The sequence below is a fragment of the Miscanthus floridulus genome, chromosome 1 (assembly GCF_019320115.1).
Source record: "Miscanthus floridulus cultivar M001 chromosome 1, ASM1932011v1, whole genome shotgun sequence".
NCBI classification, from domain to species: Eukaryota; Viridiplantae; Streptophyta; class Magnoliopsida; order Poales; family Poaceae; genus Miscanthus; species Miscanthus floridulus.
Window position 1 is genome coordinate 34,206,240 of NC_089580.1, and position 21,176 is coordinate 34,227,415.

A 21,176-nucleotide genomic window follows, 5' to 3' on the forward strand; every position below is an offset into this window, starting at 1 on the left:
CGATCTGGTAGTGGAGCTTGTCTATCTACAGTCAAGTTCTAGGTTTAATACCGATGCTTTTATTTTTAAATTTATTTTGGGAAGAAATAATTTCTTTAGGGCTTGTTCGGTTGTTTAGAATTCATGGCCTGGAACTATTCCTGGCTGAAATGATTGTGTAATTTGTATAACAATTTTTGAGCTGGATTGGTTCCTGCCCCATTCCTGAATAACCGAATGGCCCCTTAGTGGTTTACGGTGTGACGCAATGCTTCATCGATTTTAAGATATGTTAGCTCTATTTTATCATAAACCATAGTTAAACCATAAAGAGTTTCTTCGTTATGGCCTGTTGTCCACGCTCGATCTTCATACTCTATCATCCTATTCAGCACCGGGTCTCCATTTTTTGTCCGCGTCTCCACCCATTCGACGCTGCGTCTCCGTCCATCTCTGTTGGTGCTCTGTTGGCGTGTTCAGTTCGACGCTTCGTCTCCGTCCATCGCCATTGGTGCTCTGTTCCGACGCTGTGTCTCCATTTTTTTTGTGTGTGTCTAAGCGAGCTTCAGGAAAAAAATGAAAATGTTGTTGAACAGTATTTAATAAAACAAAATTTATAGAACTAAAAAGCTACATCTTTTAAATGAAGGATCAAAATTAAATTCTAGCTGTATCCTTGTGTTTAAGCTTCGAAACAAAACCACATTAAATATACTTGAACGATTTTTTTTTGTTTTAACAAAGATTTTTGTCATAAGCTAAAAAAAATTCTTTTATTGAGTCATTGAGTGCAATATGGGTAAATCTCCAAGCCTCCTGTGTCCATAATTCTTGGACGAATTAAAGTGTGTGACATGATCCTTGAATAAATCTCTCAATACAAGATGTCCATGTGACTAGGCAACAAGTCATGCATCCCATTGCAAAATACAAGTACATTTGCTAGTTGAGGGAAAAAAACAAGAAAAGGGAGCATAGAGACAAGTCCAGAGCTGTCAAGCAAGAGAAAGAAAAATTCAGGGGATGGGGGGGGGGGGGGGGGGGGGGGGGGGGCGGCGGAGATGGGTGTTTTACAAGAAAATAATTTCGATGCTGCCAGTATAGGCACTGGAAAACTTTTTAGGGGAAGGAAGGGTTGGGTATGGACGAGCTGGGTCGAAATTAGGACGGATCAGGATTGAGAACAACAAAAGAGCCTATCCAGCCCAATTTTGTATTGGGCTGTGTTTTGCGGTATACTTCGTATCATCTAAGGCCACCTAGCAACAGAGCCAGGTCAACAGCATGTACCGAGAATTACTTCAAAACAAATTCATGGAAATCTATGTAAATCTGTAAATCAATGGCTGCTTGGCTTGCTACCAAAATAATTTACCTCACCAAAGATTTGGTAAGCAGAAATTATTAAAGGTTGGGCAAAAAAAAGTTGCCAAACATTTGGTAAGCTTATTATGTGATGTTGGCAAACCGAAAAGAGGTGATCTGTTGATCTTTTTCTTTTTCCAGTTATACGGGCATGTTTAGCAGTAATTGTCGTTCTATCGTACCATACTAAAAGCATAATTTATGTTTTTCTTGAAGACGAATTTTCTAGACTTCTAGATTTAGGTGTTTTCTAGTGAGTCAAATCTCACAAACGGTGTATTTCCTTCAAAAGAGACCTCGGTGATAACTGGACATGAATATTTGTTTCCTATTTCGTTGAAATTTCATTCTACACAATAAATTTTATTCTATTTACATATAGAATAAAACGAAATTCAAACTAAAGGGTAACAAACTAAAATCTAGTAGAGTAATAGGAAAAATAGAATTTCGTCAACATCTCAATTTTTTTGTATATGTATTATTTATTTTTATGTTGTGTATATCTAGTAAAATTGTTAGGTAAATAGACCTTGGATTCCCCATTTATTTTGGAGAAAAAAGAATAATTTTCATATGCAACATCGATAGAGAAAAAGGCCAACTATAGGATTTGAACCGATAACCCCTGTGGAAAGAGTGTACCAAATAAAAAGTATATAGGAAATCTATAAAGTGCCACATCTTAATCTTAATTTTAGTTATTAACTAGTTCTTAATACTGGCCGTCAACCAACCAGGGTCATGAACCTTGAAATTTCAAGAAAAATTCCAAGGAAATATATATGCTCGTCCGCCCATATGCTACCCTTCCTCCCCACAGGCACCTCATGGCTATTTAGATCGCCTACTGTCGCCTGGACTCATCGTTCTCCCTGTCGTTGTCCATGAGCCTGGCGAGCTTCCAGTGTTTTCATGTATCTTCTTCTATCAAGTCGGACGAGTTTGCTTGCCTCCATTTTAAGGGACATACACATATTAAAGGAATATTTCTCTACGAGGATGACCCTATCCCCTTTGACTCCTATCCAACCGCCTTTGAATCTGGGATCGCTTACATCCCGTCCCGGAACCAAAGACAGGGTGGTAAGGCACTGACTAGCCCACAACTTCACATTGATACTCATAGATAAGTTGTGATCAAGGGACGTGTTAGAAATATATATTTTTTTGAAACAAGGTGTTAGAATATTGTGTATGATTTTTTTTTGTTAACCTGTGATCCTGGCCGGCTAATTGTAGGTTACCATGTAGATTTTTTTCTCAATCGTGTTCGTGTGACACATTTTTCATTAAGAGGAAGCAGAGTTTAACGAGATACAACCAATCCAAGTAATCCAGATTATCAAGCAAGAACGCAACCCCAACACAAAAGAAAGAGAAAGAATAGAGAAGGGGAAGAACCCAATCCACAAAACCCTACTAGCCAAAACCAGCGAGAAGAAAATACATCAACACAAAAGTTGCCTACAGAGCGAACCAAAGTCACGGTGGCAAAGCATCCACCAAGAGTAGTCGATGAACTAACGCCAACAACGACAAGGCATCCGTCCGAGAGGACAACGCCAACCGCAAAGTATCCACAAGGTGAACCAACAACAGCGGAGGCCAAGAGGATCATAGCAACCTTGTGCGGGCCTCTCACCTCCTGCGCTGAAGCCCGCGCAGCCTCGCAGAGTGCGCCGCGCCGCCACCGTGGCGACCTCCGCGCGTCTCACAGCAAGCGGCAGACGGCCCCACACAGCACTCGTGCGCCGTGCACAGATCCATGCTGACGAAGCGCGTGTGGCCTCATGCGACCGAGACGTCGCGCAGAAGCCCCCGCGGTCGGCGCCTTCATGGCAAACGACCCAGGTGCCCCCGCGACCGGAGCCCCGGAGACGGCGTCAGGCGGAGCCCCGCGTCCGGCGCGGTAGACCCGTAAGCGTAAGGCCTCCGCACGCCTCGTAGCTGCCCCGCACGGCCCGGTCTCAAGCGCCGAGTCCCGCACGGCCTCCACGGCCAAGCCCCGCGCCTGAAGGCCCGCCACGGCCAACGCCTACAGCAGCTGCACAGATCCGGTCCCTCCCCGCACGGATCCAGCCCCAGGTGCAAAACATGCACAGATTGAGGGATTTGGGGTTCGTGGAGGGGAAAAGTAGAGGAGAGAGGATAGAAGAACGAGGAAGAAAGCCTTTTTGAGCCTCTCCCACCGGCGAGGAGGCGAGGTGCCGCGGCAAGATCAATTGTACTTAAAAAGGATTGTATCAAACGGGCAAGGATCCTAGCTCAAAATAGCATGCAATCGCGCGACCTTAGCGTTCCAGCAAATCCTACATGCATCGTACACGGTACACCGTATCCGCTTCCGTGTCACGAATGGACTATTGATCCGAACGGGAGAAAACTCACAACCAGCCACGCCCCCGCCGCCTGCATATAAAACCTTATTAACCCGATCGAGCAAGGAGCAACCCCGACACAGCAAAGCCAAGCTCGAGACGCGAGCAAACTCGTCGCCGTCGCCCACAACGTGCTCGGCCACAGCCCGTACAAGCGAAAGACGACGTCGCCGATCGATCGGCACGCTACGCTAGCCATGGCGCAGAAGCGGAAGAGGATCGACGTCGTCGAGGACTGCGGCGCCGCCATGTGCGCCAACGGGTGCGGGTTCTTCGGCAACGTCGCGACCGGCGGCATGTGCTCCAAGTGCTACCGCGAGCACGCCGCCGGCGCCACGGCGACGGCGTCCACCACCGCTGAGAAGAAGATGCATCAGGCTGTTTTCGACACGCCGCCGCCAGAGCGGACGGCGGCGCCGGCAGAGAAGAAGGTCAAGATCGTGTGCGCCGCAGCCGCTGTCGCGTCGTCGACGTCGTCCCCTGACGGAGGCGCCGATGCAGCCGCGGCCTGGGCACCGTCCACGGAGCCGCAGCCGGTGGGTCCCCCGAAGCCGGCGGCGAACCGGTGCTCGGCGTGCCGCAAGAAGGTGGGCCTGCTGGGGTTCCGGTGCTGCTGCGGGGAAACCTTCTGCGGAGCGCACCGCTACGCGGAGAAGCACGAATGCGGCTTCGACTACAAAAGCGCCGGCCGCGAGCGGATCGCCAAGAACAACCCGGTCGTGGTCGCCGACAAGATCGCCAAGATTTGAACATGACAGCAAGGAGAAACGATCGACCAGTGTGACACAGGAGCTAGCTAGTAGTTTGCAGGCAGCACTAGACTCTGTGTTTGATTTTGGCTTTTGTAAATAAGGCCCCATTTAGTTGCCAAAAAATTTTGCATAGTAACTGTCACATCGAATCTTACGGCACATGCATGGAGTACTAAATGTAGACGAAAAAAAAAAACTAATTACACAGTTGGTCGAGAAATCGCGAGACGAAACTTTTAAACCTAATTAGTCCATAATTAGACACTAATTAGTAAATACAAACGAAATGCTACATTGAGCCAAAATCCAAAATTTTTTGGATACGCCCTAATCCATCGATCTGCCGGATAGGCTCATCTAGTCTAGTTGGACGATGGCCGCCGTGCACGGTGCACCACCGTACGTGCGCGTCGGCAGAGATCGTCTCATGTCTCCATATGAATACCGCAGACGTATGTAGGCTTTGCATCGTTCTCTGCGTCATCAACAGATCGATAGCAGTAGGCGTACAGGATTACAAGAACTTGGTATAGGACGTCCGTCCGCGTCGACGTTCCGATGGTGGGCCGTCTGCGCCAACAAAACGGCCACCTCTTATCCGCTCACCCACTCGCCTCCAACTATTTAAAAAAGCTCACCTCCCTGCAGCGCTCCGCGACCGCGCTCCACCATGCACCCCACTGTCTCGGCGACCGTGCTCTCCACTACACTTCCCTCTTCACCGCGCCTGCGCTTCGCCACACAGCATCTCCACCGTGTCAAAGCATGGTAGCCCATCTTCATCCCTTTCCACTGCACCTCTCGCCCACAGTGGCCTTCTAGAGCGCGTGGATCCGCCGTGACCTTCTCCATCGGACCTGCCGCGGCCTTCACCACCGGATCAGCGAGCTCCACGCTACCGGCGAGCTCTACACTGATGAACTCCACGCGCTGACGAGCCTCCATTCCCAAACAGCAAGGAGATATTGCGATGAAAGCGCGTGTTGCAATCGTATTTGTCGGTGTTTCGGACCGACGGGCCCTCAACCAACTAGTAAATTTGTACTGCGTGTTCCCAATCCCAGATGGTGATGCAAAGAGACACAAGGTTTATACTGGTTCGGGTAATGAGCACCCTACGTCCAGTTTGAGAGATCGATCTTGTATTTCTTGCACCGAAGTGCTCGTAGTAGGGGGTTACAAGCAGGGCGAGAGAGGAAGCTAGTCTCAGGTCTCTACGTGGGGCGGTGTGGATTGCTTGAGATGATGATCTCAGGCAGCGGGAAAGTTCGAGCGTTCGTCTGTGCGTTTGTGCGTGAATTCGTTGCGTGGGCATAGGCCTAATCGTCCGTCCCTCCTCCTAGAAATGGCCCAGGTCCCTCCCTTTTATAGTTGAAGGGGGGACCAGGGTGATACATTCGCTAGCTATACGGCGTCGTGCGAACGGAGACGGCATGTCCGAGCCCTGTAGCCTGTTACTGTGGCGGCGTGGGCAACGGAGTGGTCCCGTCCTTGAAGTACTGGTGCGACGCGCCGGTCACATCCGATCCTGTGCGTCGTGGGAGCTCTAGGGTTACCTTGAAGCGGGCGTGGCGGTCGGCGTGCGGGTCACTATGTGTTGACTACGCAAGAAGCCGAGGTTCAGTTGGTGCCAAGACCGAACCATCGTGGGAGGCTCGGCAGTCGTGAATCCCGAGGTTGCCGAGCCTCTGAAGTAGATTGCCGAGGCTTGGAGGGAGTAGTTGGTCTCATACGCTGATTCCGAGGCTACGGTGTCCCGGGCTTGACTCCCCATGCCGTGTTGTCTCTGGGGCGGGGGTTAGGTGGCACAGTGTAGTGCAGGCGCTGATCGTGGGCACAGCACCAGAGAACAGTGCCTAGTAATCCCCGCCACGCCCTGTCTTGGTCGGTATGGCGTTGATGTGACTTCTTGTCCCGTCGGCCACTCTACGGTGTCGAGCCATCGTTTGGCTAAGATTGCGGGAGTGGTTGGCGCATTAATGGGACGTGACGCTCTGTCGGGGAGCCCGGTCGAGGCAGAAGCGACGGGTTATTACCGAGCCGGCTTCGAGCGAGACGGAGAATCGACATCTCGTCCGAGGCTTTACGCGTGGGGCCTCGGGCGAGATGGAGAATCGGTTCCCCATCGAGGCCCCCTGTGTAAGGCCTCGCGCGAGGCGAAGGTTTGGCAGGCCGCCGAGACCTCCTGCGCGAGGCTAGGAGCGAGGCGGAGAGCCGGTGTACTCGGACGAGGCTGGGGTTTAACAAATGGCTTACCCTTTGGCTTTGTTTTTGATGGGGTTTAAGTGATTCTTTTGGTATACGCTCGGGGTACCCTGTTTTATGGTACCCGACAGTAGCCCCTGAGCCTCAGGGAGAGTGTGAGCGCTCTTCTTGAGGTTTTGGCGAGGCTTGACTTACGGTAGCTCCTGGCGAAATAGTGTTTCATACTTTGAGGCCTCGGTGGGTGCGCGCGAGCGCACCCGCCGGATGTAGCCCCTGAGGCCCTGGGGGAGTGGATTTATTCCTCCAGGGCCTTTTTCTCACGTTGACCGAGAGATGTTATCGTATTTGCCGAGCCCACAAGTGCGAGTTTGGGTCGCGGGGTCTTGGCAAGATCGCAGGAAGAACCCCCGAGCCTCTGCACAGAGCGAGAGGGCGATCAGGAGTCCTCCTGACTTTTTATGCGACCCTCGCGCTTCCTTTTCGCTCGGAAGGAGGGGTGGAATATGCCAGGCTACCCTCGGTGGGCGCGAGCGGTGACACTTCTGGTGAGCTGTTATTGGGTAAGTCCGAGTGGAGGCCCGTGCCCCGTTCGCTAGGGGTCGGCTAGCGGTCTAGAGACACACTCCAAGAGTACCAAAGGGTTTCTCTAGTGGGTGCCGGGGCCGTTCGCTGGGCCCCGGTGGCTTGGTGCCTCCCTACGGTGGGATCCCATTCGGAGACCTCCCTGTCGATCTCGGACACGACTTAGGGTGTCCCAAGCATTTCGCTTGCTTGGTCCTTGGCCCCGTACGGGCTCGCCCATAGTCGTCCCTGACTCTGTTGCCCTAGGGCGGCTATCGAAACCCCTAGGGGCCCAGCCTTCGAACCCCTAGACCGTAACGGGCTCGATGCCCTTTATCACGTTTTTTTGGGTCTTCAAGTGTGGGCTTGGGTCGCTTGTCTTTGTCTTGGCTGCAGGAGGAACCCCCGAGCCTCCGCACAGAGCGAGAGGGCGGTCAGGGCCCCTCCCCCCCGACTATTTTGTTCGACCCTCGCACATCCTTTTCGTTTGGACGGAGGGGTTTTTTGCCGAGCCCACTCGTGTGTGAGCCTAGGTCGCTGGGTCTCGGCAAAATTGCAGGGAGAGCCCCCGAGCCTCTACATGGAGCAAGAGGGCGATCAGGAGTTCCCCTGGCTTTTTGTACGCCCTTCGCGCATGAGGGTTTGTTTGCCGAGCCCCCCTCGGGTGTGAGCCTGGGTCACGGGGTCTCAGCATATTTGCAGGAAGAGCTCCCTAGCCTCTGCACGGAGCGAGAGGGCCGTCAGGAGTTCCCCTAGCTTTTTGAATGACCCTCGAGCGTCCTTTTTGCTCGGAAGAAGGGGTTGTTTTGCCGAGCCCCCTTCAATGCGAGCCTGCGTCGCTGGGTCTCGGCAAGGTTGCAGGAAGAGCCCCTTAGCCTCTACACGGAGCAAGAGGGCTATTAGGGATTCCCATGGCTTTTTGTACAACCCTCACGCTTCATTTTTGTTCAGAAGGAGGGCTGGAATATGCCAAGCTACCCTCGATGGGCGCGAGCGGTGGCACTTCCGGTGAGTTGTTATTGGGTGAGTCTGAGTGGAGGCTCATGCCCCGTTCGCTGGGGGTCGGCTAGCAGTCTAGAGACGCACTCCAAGAGTACCAGAGGGTTTCTCTAGTGGGTGCTAGGTCCGTTCGCTGGGCCCCGGTGGCTCGGTGCCTCCCTACGGTGGAATCCCATTCGAAGACCTCCCTACCGGTCTCGGACACGACTTAGGGCATCCCAAGCGTTTCGCTTGCTTGGGTCTCGGCCCCATGTGGGCTCGCCCGCGGTCGTCCCTAACTCTGTTGCCCTAGGGCGACTGTCGAAACCCTTAGGGGCCCAGCCTTCAAACCCCTGGACCGTAATGGGCTCGGTGCCCAGTTCCTTCGTCTGAAAGGAATAGGGTGGGGGATATCTCCCCCATCGGCTCGACAATGGCCGGCGCGCCTTTTGAGGCGATTTTCTCGGAGAGGCGGAACGACGCCTGTCGCTGCTGCGATCGGACGTGACGTGGTGTCAGTGGATGGGACGTAACTGTTCCCACAATTAATGAGGAAAAGGTGGGCACGTGGGCGGTAAAATCAGATCGGGATTAACCATGCTGGATCTAAGGGAAACTTCCTCGATTTTATCGCCCGTCCGTTTTGCCTGCATCCTACATAAATATGCAACGAGCCTCGCCCCTCCCCTCCTTACCTTGCCTACATTAGCTTTGCCGCCTTTGAGCCATCGCTAGAGCAGAGAGCCCTGGGAGGAAGAAGGGAGAGAGGCGAGGTGGAGAGAGAGAGGGGGAGAGGGACTCACAGCCGTAGTCGAACCCTCCACTGCACTCATGGCCGGCGACATTGTTGTCATCGAGGCGGACCCTTAGGGTCCATCCGACATCACCGTGGAGATGCTTCAGTCGCTCGTCGATGGTAGGCTTCTTCATCCGGTCACCGACCCCAACAGGCCAGAGTGGATCGCTCCGTCTGGCGAGCCAGAGCCGAGGCCTCGCAACGGTTATGTCGTGAGCTTCGTGTCTTTTCATGAGCGCGGCCTCGGCTTTCCGACGGATCGGTTCATGTGGGTGCTCTCGCACTACTATGGCATGGAGCTCCACAACTTCAACCCCAATTCCATCGCATAGGTAGCCATCTTCGTTGCTGTCTGCGAGGGGTATCTGGGGATTGCTCCCCATTGGGAGCTATGGCTCCACCTCCTCCGGGTAGGCACACCACCAAGCTAACGGGTACGTCGGGCATGAGGAAGGCGGTGAGGGCCGGTGGCTGCACTCTCCAAGTGCACCAGGACCATCAGCACCTCTACATACCGGCCCAGCTCACGTCAACCAATCGCCGATGGTACACGAGCTGGTTCTATCTTTGTAATGACGATGGTGGACTTCCCCCCTACACCGGGCGGATCGTGGGGAGCTGCCCGGAGAGGTGGAAGTATGACGTCCCGAGGGAGGATCAGCCCAAGCTGCAGCCGCTCCTGGAGGGGCTGGAGAGGCTACGAGACCGTGGCCTTACTGCGGCTGTGGTCGTGGCCGCCTTCCACCACTGGAGGGTGCTGCCGCTGATGGCTCGGTGGCGGCGCCTGTTCGAGATGAGGCCGGATGAGCCGATCGAGGGCATCCAGATGTCTACCTCCGCCCTTTCCGACGAGGAAATTCTTCATCGAGTGAGGGAGACGGTGGAGGCGAAGCTGAGGGGCGGTGGCCTGACCCCCTTCGCGATGCGCCCATTGCGAGGGTTCCTCTCGCTGGTAAGTCATGTGCCGCTGCAGCCCCTGAGGCCTCCCCGTTTTTCATTGTTTCTTATTCCCTTACCCATGTTCGCCGTTCCTATAGGGGATGAGGGACGTGCGAGCCTCCCCACCGCCTGTTTCCGAGGACGCGAGGCGGCGGGCAATCAACCGGGTGCATGCCGAGGCGCAAAAAAGGCAGAAGGATGCCAAGGTGGCGAAGCGCACGAAGAAGATCCTTGCACGCGAGGAACTGGACAAGCGCCACCGGTAGCAAAGGAAGGATGGTCTCCCATTGGAGGAGTCCCCATCGCCGTCGCTATCGATGGATGCCTCGGACGGAGATGATGAGGGCGAGATGGGGCAGGGTCCCCTGGACCATCTCCCTAACATCGGGGAGACGGTGCCCGGGGCGTCGGCAAGTAGCCCGGCGCTCCTAGGGGGAGGAGGAGGAGCTAACCTGGGGTCGGCACTCACCTGCCTCGGGGCCGAGGCCGACACGCCTGAGGCACGGGCACTGTTAAAGCATGCTGTCAACCCGGTGGGCTCGACGGTAGTGGTGGAGCAGGTGGTGGCGGGGGCGACGCAACTGCCCCCGTAGAGGACCGAGGGGGCGCCGGGGTTCATCGAGACCAGTCGGCGCCGACGGATACAGAGGCCGTGCCTCTACCACCGCCACCGCCTTTGCAGACGAGGGTCGCCGTGCCAAAGTGGTTACAGCCCAGCTCGAGGTAAGCGTATTTTTGGTGGAGCCACATCCTTTTCCGTTCATTCTTTTGTCTCATGTTGACCCTGTAAGTGTTTTGTCCTTAGCCGGAAGCGACCTGCGGAGGTGCCCACCTTGGCGCCCCTTAAGGCGTTCAAGGTGAACCCCAGCTCCACCACCCACTGGGTGGCAGAGGTGCAAGCCGCCCTACAACGTGGCATGGCGTCGGCGAGGGCCGACCTGAAGGAGCCGACCGCCCAAGGAGGGGCTGCTGAGGCGGCCCCGACATAGACGGGGAAGGGAGCGCCTCCGCCCCACGAGGGCGAGGCCCATGAGTCAGATGGGGCTGAGGTGCCCTCAGTTGCCGAGGCCACCGAGGTCGAGGCCCCTACGGTCTCCGAGGCCGAGGCGGCGGAGGCCGGGGCGCCCATGACTACCGAGGCCGCAGCGGCGGGCGCCAGAGCCCCTGCGACCACCGAGGCTATGATGGCGGAGGCTGGAGCCCCCAGGACCACCGAGGCCGATGTGATCATGGCGAGGCCATCAGCCCAGGAAGTGGAGATAAAGGCGGCGGAGGCCTTGGTGGCACCCTTGGTTCAAGGCCTGTCGTCGTTGCGGGACAACGCCCGGGAGGTGGAGGTCCATTCGATCTCCTCCGACGATACTTCTCGGGCATAGGAGGTGGTCGACGCCGAGGTGGCCAGCGCCGTGGAATAGCCGGTTTCGACCCTGGGCGAGGGAAGCTCGGCCCTCACACAGGTACGACCCGAGCCCCGTGGGTGGGATCACCCACGTGTCCTATGGTAGAGCCGGGATGACCCTGAGGCGGAGCCTCTGTTCGCCCTCGAGGACGCGGCCAAGGGTGGGCGCTAGGACACCTTCGAGCAATACCGCCAGCTGGCAGAGTGGTCACTATGGACGGCGCTGTCCGTGGTGGCTGACGATCTGCCCGGAGTCGCCCAGGTTCATGCTTTCTTTTCTCATGTGGTGTTATCTTTTTCTGAGTTTTCTTGTAGTGAATGACCCCCGTTCTGTTTCCCCAGGAGCTCGAGGCCCGGTCCCTCGGGAAGTCGGTCTTTCTCCGGCAGGAGAGGGACGTCTAGGACCAACTCCAGCAGCAGAAGGGCCTTCTTGCCGGTGCCAACGAGCTCCTATCAGCATGGAGCACAGAGGTGGAGGACCTGTGCCTTCGTTGTGCCGATGTGAAGGTCGAGGCAGCCACGGCCTAGGAGCAGGTCGCCCCTCTGGTGGCGTGGGTCAAGGAGTTGAAGGAGGAGCTGACCCGCGTGGCCGGTGATCGGGATGCCTTCAGGTCTTGGGCAGAAGAAGCCACGGCCTCGGACAAGGTCCTTGCTGGGCAGCTAGGGGTGGAGCAGAGTGCGCACCAGCTGACGAAAGGCGCTTTGGATGTGGCCCTTAAGGTGGCTGAGGCCTCTCGGACCGAGGCTGTGGTCTGGAGGGGGAAGGCCGAGGGTGAGTCTCGTTCCCTTTATTTAGTTTGTTTTTCTTGTATTCGGCCCCTAACTCCCTGGTGTGATGCAGAGCTAGGGAACGAGGCTACTCGGGTTAAGGCCCAGTGCCTAAAGGAGAAGGCCGAGGCTTCCTAGGTTGAGGCCCAGCGCTCAAAGGAGAAAGCCGAGGCCTCTCGGGTCGAGGCTCGACGCTGGGAGCAGAAGGCCAAGGGTGAGTCCTGTAGGCTTCTACCCCTATTTGGCTTGTTTCCTTTGCGCTCAACCCCATTCCATTTCCTGTGGCGCAGAGTTGGAGGCGGAGGTCACCCGGGCAGCCGAGGCTTCCGTCGCGGTGCAGGCGGTGCTCGAGACCGAGATCGGGGAGCACGATGCACTGAAAGGTGCCGCCCGTACTGCCTGCGAGGCCCTGGAGGTCGAGGGGGTTCAATCAGGCTGCTCCCTTGGGAGTCGTCTGATCGCATTGAGCGGCCAAGTGCGCGAGCGGCTCCGAGGAGCGCTGCACACGGGTGTCAAGCGCGCGCTGGCCATCATCGCCTCGCACTACATCGGTGTTGACCTCTAGGCCATCAGCGATGGCTACGTCCTGCCCAATGATGATGAGGAGGCTAACGAGGTGGTCGCGAAGCTGATAGAGGCAGCGGAGGGCCCCGGCACGGCGCTGGCTAAGCTGTTCGAAGAGGAGGTGGTCCCTCCCCCACCGTCTGCCAACGCTGAAGGCCCTGAGCCTTGACCTGGGCCCAAGAGGCCATGTAAATAGAATAGGGATTAACTTTGTATCATAACGCTTGTGGCTATCGAGGCCTTTTTTAAAGTACTCGTGCTTCTTAATCGTTTTTCTTGTATTTCTGAGCCTTTGCCCTGTGTTGTCTCTGATCAGATGTCTTTTGCAAAAAAACCTCTTTGGAACCTAAGCCGCCCCTTAGGTGAAAGGTGGTGAGGGAGTGCCGTAGCCCGGAGGCGTAGGCCGTCTTGTGACACTACTGGCCTTTTGGCCCCGAGACAGACTTTCGGTCCTTGGGTTTTTCACAACCGATTTGTCAGAGCGTGCTAGAGAGTTTGGTGTAGGAATTTTTTTTCGAAAAACGACTAAAAAATGGTGTGTGGGGCTTAGGGGGGAGTCCCCCATCTAGCCCCTATGGGAGGCTCGGTTCTGCAGAAGCAGAGCCGTGTCTCCCTTGTGATGTTATCGCACTACCGAGGCCTGTGATGGGGCTCGGGGGGTTTCTCGGGGATTTAGAATAACTGAAGAACGCTTCTTAATTGTATTTTGAGAAACAATGTATACAATGCTTGGAAATTTAAGGGTAAACGTGACGTAGCTATTCTATGTTCCAAGCGTTGGTGAGGATTTCACCCTTCTCGTTGGCTAGCTTGTAGGTCCCGGGCTTCAGCACTTGAGCGACGATGTATGGTCCTTCCCACAGCGGGGTTAGCTTGTGGCGGCCCTTGTTGCTCTACGTTAGCCTCAACACTAGGTCGCCTACCTTCAGGTCTCGGCTTCGAATGCGCCGGGCCTGATAGCGCCGTAGGGCTTGCTAGTAATTGGCTGAATGTAGTAGCGCCACATCTCTGGCTTCCTCCAGTTGGTCGAGGGCGTCTTCGCGGGTGGTGCGGTTGCTTTGCTCGTTGTAGGCCTATAGCCTCAGGGAACCATATTCCAAGTCAGTGGGGAGGACAGCCTTGGCTCCATAGACCAGGAAGAAAGGTGTGAACCCCGTGGCTCGGCTTGGAGTGTTCCTCAGGCTCCAGATGACCGATAGGAGTTCGGCGAGCCATTTCTTGCCAAATTTCTTCAATCGGTTGTAAATTCTTGGCTTGAGGCCTTGTAGGATCATGCTGTTAGCATATTCTTCTTGGCCGTTTGTCCTTGGGTGTCCTATGGCTGACCAGGCCACATGGATGTGGTGGTCGTCATAGAATGTTAAGAATTTTTGGTCGGTGAACTATGTCCCGTTGTCGGTGATGATGGTGTTCAGAACCCTAAACCTGTGGATGATGTCTGTGAAGAACAGCACCGCTTGCTCGGATTTAATTTGATTGATCAGGCGAGCCTCAACTTGGAGAACTTATCGATTGCTACCAGTAGATGGGTGTAGCCCTGGGGGCCTTCTGCAGAGGCCCGACCATGTCGAGCCCCACACGGCAAACAACCATGTAATGGGGATGGTTTGCAGGGCCTGGGCCAAGAGAAGCGTCTACCGTGCGTAGTACTGGCATCCCTCGTAGGAGCGTACTAACTTGGTGGCATCAGCAACCACCGTCGGCCAGTAGAACCCTTGGCGGAAGGTGTTTCCGATGAGAATCCGAGGTGCCGCATGGTGCCCGCAAGCCCCCACGTGCAAGTCCCAAAGTAGGGACTGGCCTACCTCAGTGGTGATGCATCGTTGGAGGACGCCAGATGGACTTCATCGGTATAACTCGCCGTTGCAGAGGACGTAAGTTTTGGCTTGTCGCGTAAGCCACCGGGCTTTGGTCCTATCAGTAGGAAGCTCTCCACAAGTGAGCCAATCAAGGAACAGGACTCGCCAGTCCATGTCCTGGTCGGTCTGGGGAGGCTCCGTGTCGACTTCCATGACCTCAGGCTCGACTAAAGGAGTCTCGGCGGCAGAGGGGGCGTCGAGCCCTACGGTGGGTTCGGCTGGCGGGCCCTCTTCCGCTGCCGAGGCGTAGTCGATGGAAGGCTTGTTGAGGTCTCTGGCAAAGACGTTTGGGGGGCTAGAGCCCATGCCGATGCCATCTTTGCCAGTTCATCCGTGGCCTCGTTGTATTTCCGCACGATGTGGTTGAGTTCAAGACCGTCGAACTTGTCTTCTAGGCGACGTACCAACTTGCAGTATGTCTCCATTTTGGGGTCGAGGCAGTTTGACTCCTTCATGACTTGATCGACGACAAGCTGCGAGTTGCCCCGGACGTCGAGACGCCGTACCCCAAGTTCGATGGCGATTTGCAAGCCGTTGACGAGGGCTTCATACTTGGCTACGTTGTTGGAGGAGGCGAAGTGGAGCCAAACCATGTAGCGCATGTGTACTCCGAGGGGCGAGATGAAGAGCAGACCTGCGCCTACCCTGGTCTTCATCAGGGACCCATCGAAGTACATGGTCCAGTACTCCGTCTGAATTTGAGCAGGTGGCAGTTGGGTGTCGGTCCACTTAGCCACAAAATTGGCCAAGACCTGAGACTTAATCGCTTTCCAAGGCGCAAAAGTCAAGACTTCCCCCATAAGCTCGACGACCCACTTGGCTATCCTACCCGAGGCCTCCCGGTTATGGATTATCTCTCCCAAGGGGAAAGATGATACCATGGTCAGTGGGTAGGACTCGAAGTAGTGACGCAGCTTGCGCCGGGCCAAGACTATAGCATAGACCAGCTTCTAGATGTGGGGGTAGCACGTTTTGGTCTCGGAGAGCACTTCGCTGATGAAGTAAACAGGTCGTTGGATGGGTAGAGCGTGCCCCTCTTCCTGTCTCTCCACTACCATGGCCGCGCTGACCACTTGGGTTGTTGCGGTGACGTAGAGTAAGAGGGCCTCGTCCCTGGCTGGCGGTACCAGGACAAGAGGATTGGTGAGCAGTGCCTTGAGCTTGGCAAGGGCTTCTTCGGCCTCGGGGGTCCAAGAAAAGCGTTCAGATTTTCTCAAGAGGCGGTACAGAGGCAAGCCCTTTTCGCCAAGGCGCGAGATGAAGCGGCTCAGGGCCGCAAGGCATCCCATGACCCTCTGCACTCTCTTGAGGTCTCGAATTGGTCCCATGCTGGTTACGGCCGAGACCTTCTCTAGGTTGGCCTCGATGCCGCATTTTGAGACTATGAATCCCAAGAGCATGCCTCGGGGGACCCCAAACACACACTTCTTGGGGTTGAGCTTGATGCCCTTCTCTCTAAGGCAGTTGAAGGCTATCTCTAGGTCATCGACGAGATCCCCGACCGTTCTGGTCTTGACCACGATGTTGTCCACATAGGCCTCGACGGTTCGCCCGATGTGCTCGCCAAAGACCTGGGTCATGCACTGCTGGTATGTGGCCCCTATGTTTCTGAGGCCAAAAGGCATTGTTACATAGCAGTACATGCTGAATGGTGTGATAAAAGAAGTCACGAGCTAGTTGGACTCTTTCATCTTCATTTGATGGTAACCAGAATACGCATCAAGGAAAGACAGGGTCTTGCATCCCATAGTGGAGTCAACGATTTGATTGATTCAGGATAATGGGAAGGGGACTTTCGGACAGGCTTTATTCAAACCGGTGTAGTCGATACACATCCTCCACTTCCCATTTTTCTTCTTGACTAACAAGGGGTTAGCCAACCACTCTAGATGGGATACTTCCTTGATGAATCCGGCCGCCAAGAGCTTCTGCACCTCCTCGCCGATGGTCCTGCATTTTTCCTCATCGAATCAGCGTAGGCGCTGCTTCACTGGTCTGGAGCTGGCCCATATGTGCAAGGCGTGCTCGGCGACCTCCCTCGGTATGCCCGGCATGTCCGAGGGACTCCATGTGAACATATCGGCATTTGCGTGGAGAAAGTCGACGAGCACGGCTTCCTATTTGAAGTCGAGAGTGGCGCTGATCCTCAACGCCCGGTCGTTGGGTAGGCGGGGTCGACTGGGACAAGTTTGACGGCCTCCGTGGGCTCGAAAGCCCTGGCTCGACGCTTGGGCTCGGGCAGCTGGCTGCCGAGTTGGTCAAGGTTGATGATGAGGGTCTCAGCCTCCATGAGAGCCTTGGCGTACTCAATGCACTCAACGTCACAGTCGTATGCATGTTCGTACGTGGACTCAATCGTGATGACGCCGTTGGGACCCGGCATCTTGAGCTTGAGGTAGGTGTGGTTGGGGACCGCCATGAACTTGGCATAGCACGGTCGCCCTAGGACGGCATGGTAGGTTCCCCTGAACCCAACCACCTTGAAGGTAAGGACCTCCTTGCGGTAGTTGGAGGGGGTGCCAAAGCAAACGGGAAGGTCGATGCGCTCGAGGGGTCGCGTTCGTTTCCCTGGCACGATGCCGTGGAAAGGCGCGGCGTCACCCCGGAGCCATGACCAGTCTATCTCTAGGAGCTCCAGGGTGTTGGCATAGAGGATGTTGAGGCCGCTGCCTCCGTCCATCAACACCTTGGTGAGTCAGGTGTTGCCGATGATCGGGTCGACAACGAGTGGGTACTGCCCGAGATTCGGGACATGGTCGGGGTGGTCATCTCGATTAAAGGTGATCGCCTCCCGAGACTAGTTGAGGTATCGGGGAGTGGCCACCTTAACCGAGAAGACCTCTCAGAGTTCCCTCTTTCGCTGGCATGCCATAAGGCACACTGAGGGTCTGCCGAAGATAATGAAGGCGTTGTGCACCTTGGGGAACCCTTTGTCCTTATCGTCATCCCGGTCGCCGACGCCCCTCTTCTTGGTGTCGTTGTCGGGGAGCTCGAGCTTGGCGTAATAACGTCGGAGCATGGTGCAATTCTCGAGGGCGTGCCTCACCAGGCCCTGGTGATAAGGGCAGGGCTTCTTCAGCATGTCGTCAAAGAGCTCGGGGCCCCTAGGCCTCGGCAATTCTTGCGCTCCGCGGCCGTGACTAAATCGGCCTCAAGGATCTCCTGCTTCCCCTAGCGACCCTTTTTCTTTTTCCTAGGGAGGCAGGGAGCCGAGGCCTCGGCGACCTCGTCCCTCTGCTTCCCCTTGGCGTCGTTGTCGAGGAAGATGGCTCCAACTGCCTCTTCGCCCGAGGTGAAGTTGGTGGCGATGTCGAGGAGCATGGCGACTGAGCACGGCACATTTTGGCCTAACTCTCGGACCAAGTCTCAGCAGGTGGTGCCAGAGAGGAAAGCCTGGATGATTTCTAAGTTGCCGACGCTGGGCAACTCATTGCATTGTTTAGAGAAGCGCCGGATGAAGTCTCGGAGAGACTTGTCCGGTTTCTAGCGATAGCTCTTAAGGTCATAGGAGTTTTCGGGGCGCACGTACGTGCCCTAGAAATTCCTGACGAAGATCCTAACCAAGTCACGCCAGTCGTGGATTTATGAGGGAGGAAGGTGCTTGAGCCAGGCTCGTGCCGAGTCTGACAAGAGCAAGGGGAGGTTGTGGATGATGAGCAGGTCATTGTCCATGCCGCCTAGCTGACAAGCCAGGCGGTAATCGGCCAGCCAAAGCTCGGGGTTGGTTTCGCCGTAGTATTTCGTGAGGTTGGCCGGTTGGCGAAACCGGGCTAGAAACTGAGCGCCGCGGATGGCCCTGCTAAAAACTCAAGGGCCGGGCGGTTCAGGAGAGGGGCTGCGGTCCTCCCCACTGTCGTAGCGGCCGCCTCGGTGTGGATAGTAGACACGGGTGGGCCCCTTATTATCGTGGCGTCGTCGCCTGCTGACCACCTCGTGGTCGTCCCGTGCCTCACATCGGTTGTTGAGGCAATCATGCAGCAAGGGGACCCTGTTGATTGTCGGTGCCCGAGCAGGCTCGGGACGAACCGAGGCCTCCCTATCCTACCGATGCGGTGTCGAGGGGAGGTCCGAGGCGGCTTCACACCGTCGGGAGGTGGAACTCTCGGCTTGCTACAGTGCGACGGTCTCTAGGAGATCCTAGAGCTCGCCGTGGACCCGTCGCCCCTCCGTGGTAGAGGGCTCGGGCATCGTGTGGACTAGCATCACCGTAGCCACGACATTAGGATGCTCGCCCCCTTCATCATCGTTGATGTGGTGGTGGACATTGCGGGCCCACCATCGGGCTCCTCCGTCGTCACCGCGACCCTGCTGCTCCTACTCGAGAGTGTCTCGGAGCTATTGCAGAAGGAGTCGATCTTGCTCGACTTTGGCCTAAAGCTCACGGAGCTGCTCTAGGTCCGGGCATCGAAGCTGTCCGAGGGCAAGGTTCTCATTCTACGCTGCTGGTGGGACAATGCGTGAGGGCGTGGCACCGCCCGTTCCCTGGCGAAGCGGGGTGCGATCGCCTGCCCCCTCATCCTCATCGCCCATGCTTGGCATTTTGAGTCCGACGTGGAAGCATTCACGAGCGGGATCATAAGTGCCTTCATCGTCGAAGTCAGAGTAGCCAAAGCAGTAGTCGCTCGTGGCCAAGAAGCGACGCATGGCTTCAGGGTCACGAAGTCCAGAGAAATTCGCTCCGGCCCATGCCTCGTCCTCCTTCGAGGAGTCAGCGTGGGAGTGAGTCGAAGTCGCGGTACCGAAGTCGAGGGCGAAACATTGGTGGTGTCCTGAGGGCTCCGCGTGAGTAGAAACGTAGGCATAAGCATAGGAGGCGACGACATTTCTCAACCCGAAGGGGTACCGAGATGGTGCCATCGCCGGGTTCTGCTTCGCTGGAGCTAGCTCCTCAGGAGGTGGTGGGGTAGAGCTTGATGACAAGGCGTTGCCACATGCCATCGGCGTCTTTCCCTTGTCCAGGCTCAGGCTAGACAGGTCCCCAACAAGGGACCTCGTGCCAACAGCTAGGCATGGGACACCGATGGAGAGCGGCGTGTCGCCCTGAGTTCGCGTGGTGTCAGGGTGACCCCGCTCACGTCGTGCCTAGCGAGCACGGCGAGAGTGGCCGCCCGGGCGCTGCCTGGGCCTAGGCTGTGGGTGCGTGACGTCGTCATCGGTCGGTGGGGCTCGGGGTGTGAGAAGTACCATATCATACTCACATCCTAGAGACATGAACTCTAGACTCCCGAACCAGATCATCGTGCCGAGACGTAGCGGTCGTACAGGGTTTGCCATCCGAAACTTGTTGGGACAACGAAACTGACACGCAGAGGCCCATACCTGGCGCGCCAACTATCGGTGTTTCGGATCGGCGAGCCCTCAACCAACTAGTAAATTTGTACTGCGTGTTCCCAATCTCGGGTGGTGATGCAAAGAGACATAAGGTTTATACTGGTTTGGGTAATGAGCACCCTATGTCCAGTTTGAGAGATCGATCTTATATTCCTTGCACCAAAGTGCTCGTAGTAGGGGGTTACAAGCAGAGCGAGAGAGGGAGCTAGTCCTAGGTCTCTACATGGGGCGGCGTGGATTGCTTGAGATGTTGATCTCAGGCAACGGGGAAGTTCGAGCGTTCGTCTATGCGTTTGTGTGTGAGTTCGTTGCGTGGGCATAGGCCTAATCGTCCGTCCCTCCTAGAAACGGCCTAGGTCCCTCCCTTTTATAGTTGAAGGGGGGACCAGGGTGATACATTCGCTAGCTACATGGTGTCGTGCGAACGGAGGCGGCATGTCTGAGCCCTGTAGCCTATTACTGTGACGGCGTGGGCGACAGAGTAGTCCCATCCTTGAAGTACTGGTGCGAGGCGCCGGTCACATCCGATCGTGTGCGTCGTGGGAGCTCCAGGGTTACCTTGAAGCGGGCGTGGCCATCAGTGTGCGGGTCACTGTGTGTTGACTACGCGAGAAGCCGAGGTTCAGTTGGTGCCGAGGCCGAACCATCATGGGAAGCTCGGCAGTCGTGAATCCTGGGGTTGCCGAGCCTCTGAAGTAGATTGCCGAGGCTTGGAGGGAGTAGTTGGTCTCATACGTTGATTCTGAGGCTACGGTGTCCCGGGCTTGACTCCCCATGCCGCGTTGTCTCTAGGGCAGGGGTTAGGTGGCACAGTGTAGTGCAGGCGCTGATCATAGGCACAGCACCAGAGAACAGTGCCCGGTAATCCCCGCCGCGCCCTGTCCTGGTCGGTATGACGTTGATGTGACTTCTTGTCCCGTCGGCCACTCTACGGTGTCGAGTCGTCATCCGGCTGGGATTGCGGGAGTGGTTGGCGCATTAATGGGACGTGACGCTCTATTGGGGAGCCTGGTCGAGGCAGAAGCGACGGGTTATTGCCGAGCCGGCTTCGAGCGAGACGGAGAATCGACATCTCGTCCGAGGCTTTATGCATGGGGCCTCGGGCGAGACGGAGAATCGATTCCCCATCGAGGCCCCCTCTGCAAGGCCTCGCGCGAGGTGGAGGTTTGGTAGGCCGCCGAGACCTCCCACACGAGGCCAGGAGCGAGGCGGAGAGCCGGTGGGCTCGGATGAGGCCGGGGTTTAACAAATGGCTTACCGTTTGGCCTTGTTTTTTATGGGGTTTAAGTGATTCTTTTG

The 21,176-nt window shown here is 56.0% G+C and overlaps 2 protein-coding genes across 2 annotated transcripts; one reads left to right on the top strand and one right to left on the bottom strand.

Annotated features, from left to right (window-relative positions):
• The first annotated feature begins 3,922 nt into the window (after positions 1–3,922).
• On the top strand, positions 3,923–4,474 carry LOC136454359 (zinc finger A20 and AN1 domain-containing stress-associated protein 7-like). Its single transcript, XM_066454809.1, has one exon. It carries the CDS (start codon positions 3,923–3,925, stop codon positions 4,472–4,474), a length of 552 nt encoding a protein of 183 aa, XP_066310906.1.
• A 12,218-nt stretch (positions 4,475–16,692) lies between these two features.
• On the bottom strand, positions 16,693–17,226 carry LOC136454370 (uncharacterized). The gene has a single exon (XM_066454820.1). It carries the CDS (start codon positions 17,224–17,226, stop codon positions 16,693–16,695), a length of 534 nt encoding a protein of 177 aa, XP_066310917.1.
• Positions 17,227–21,176: the final 3,950 nt, after the last annotated feature.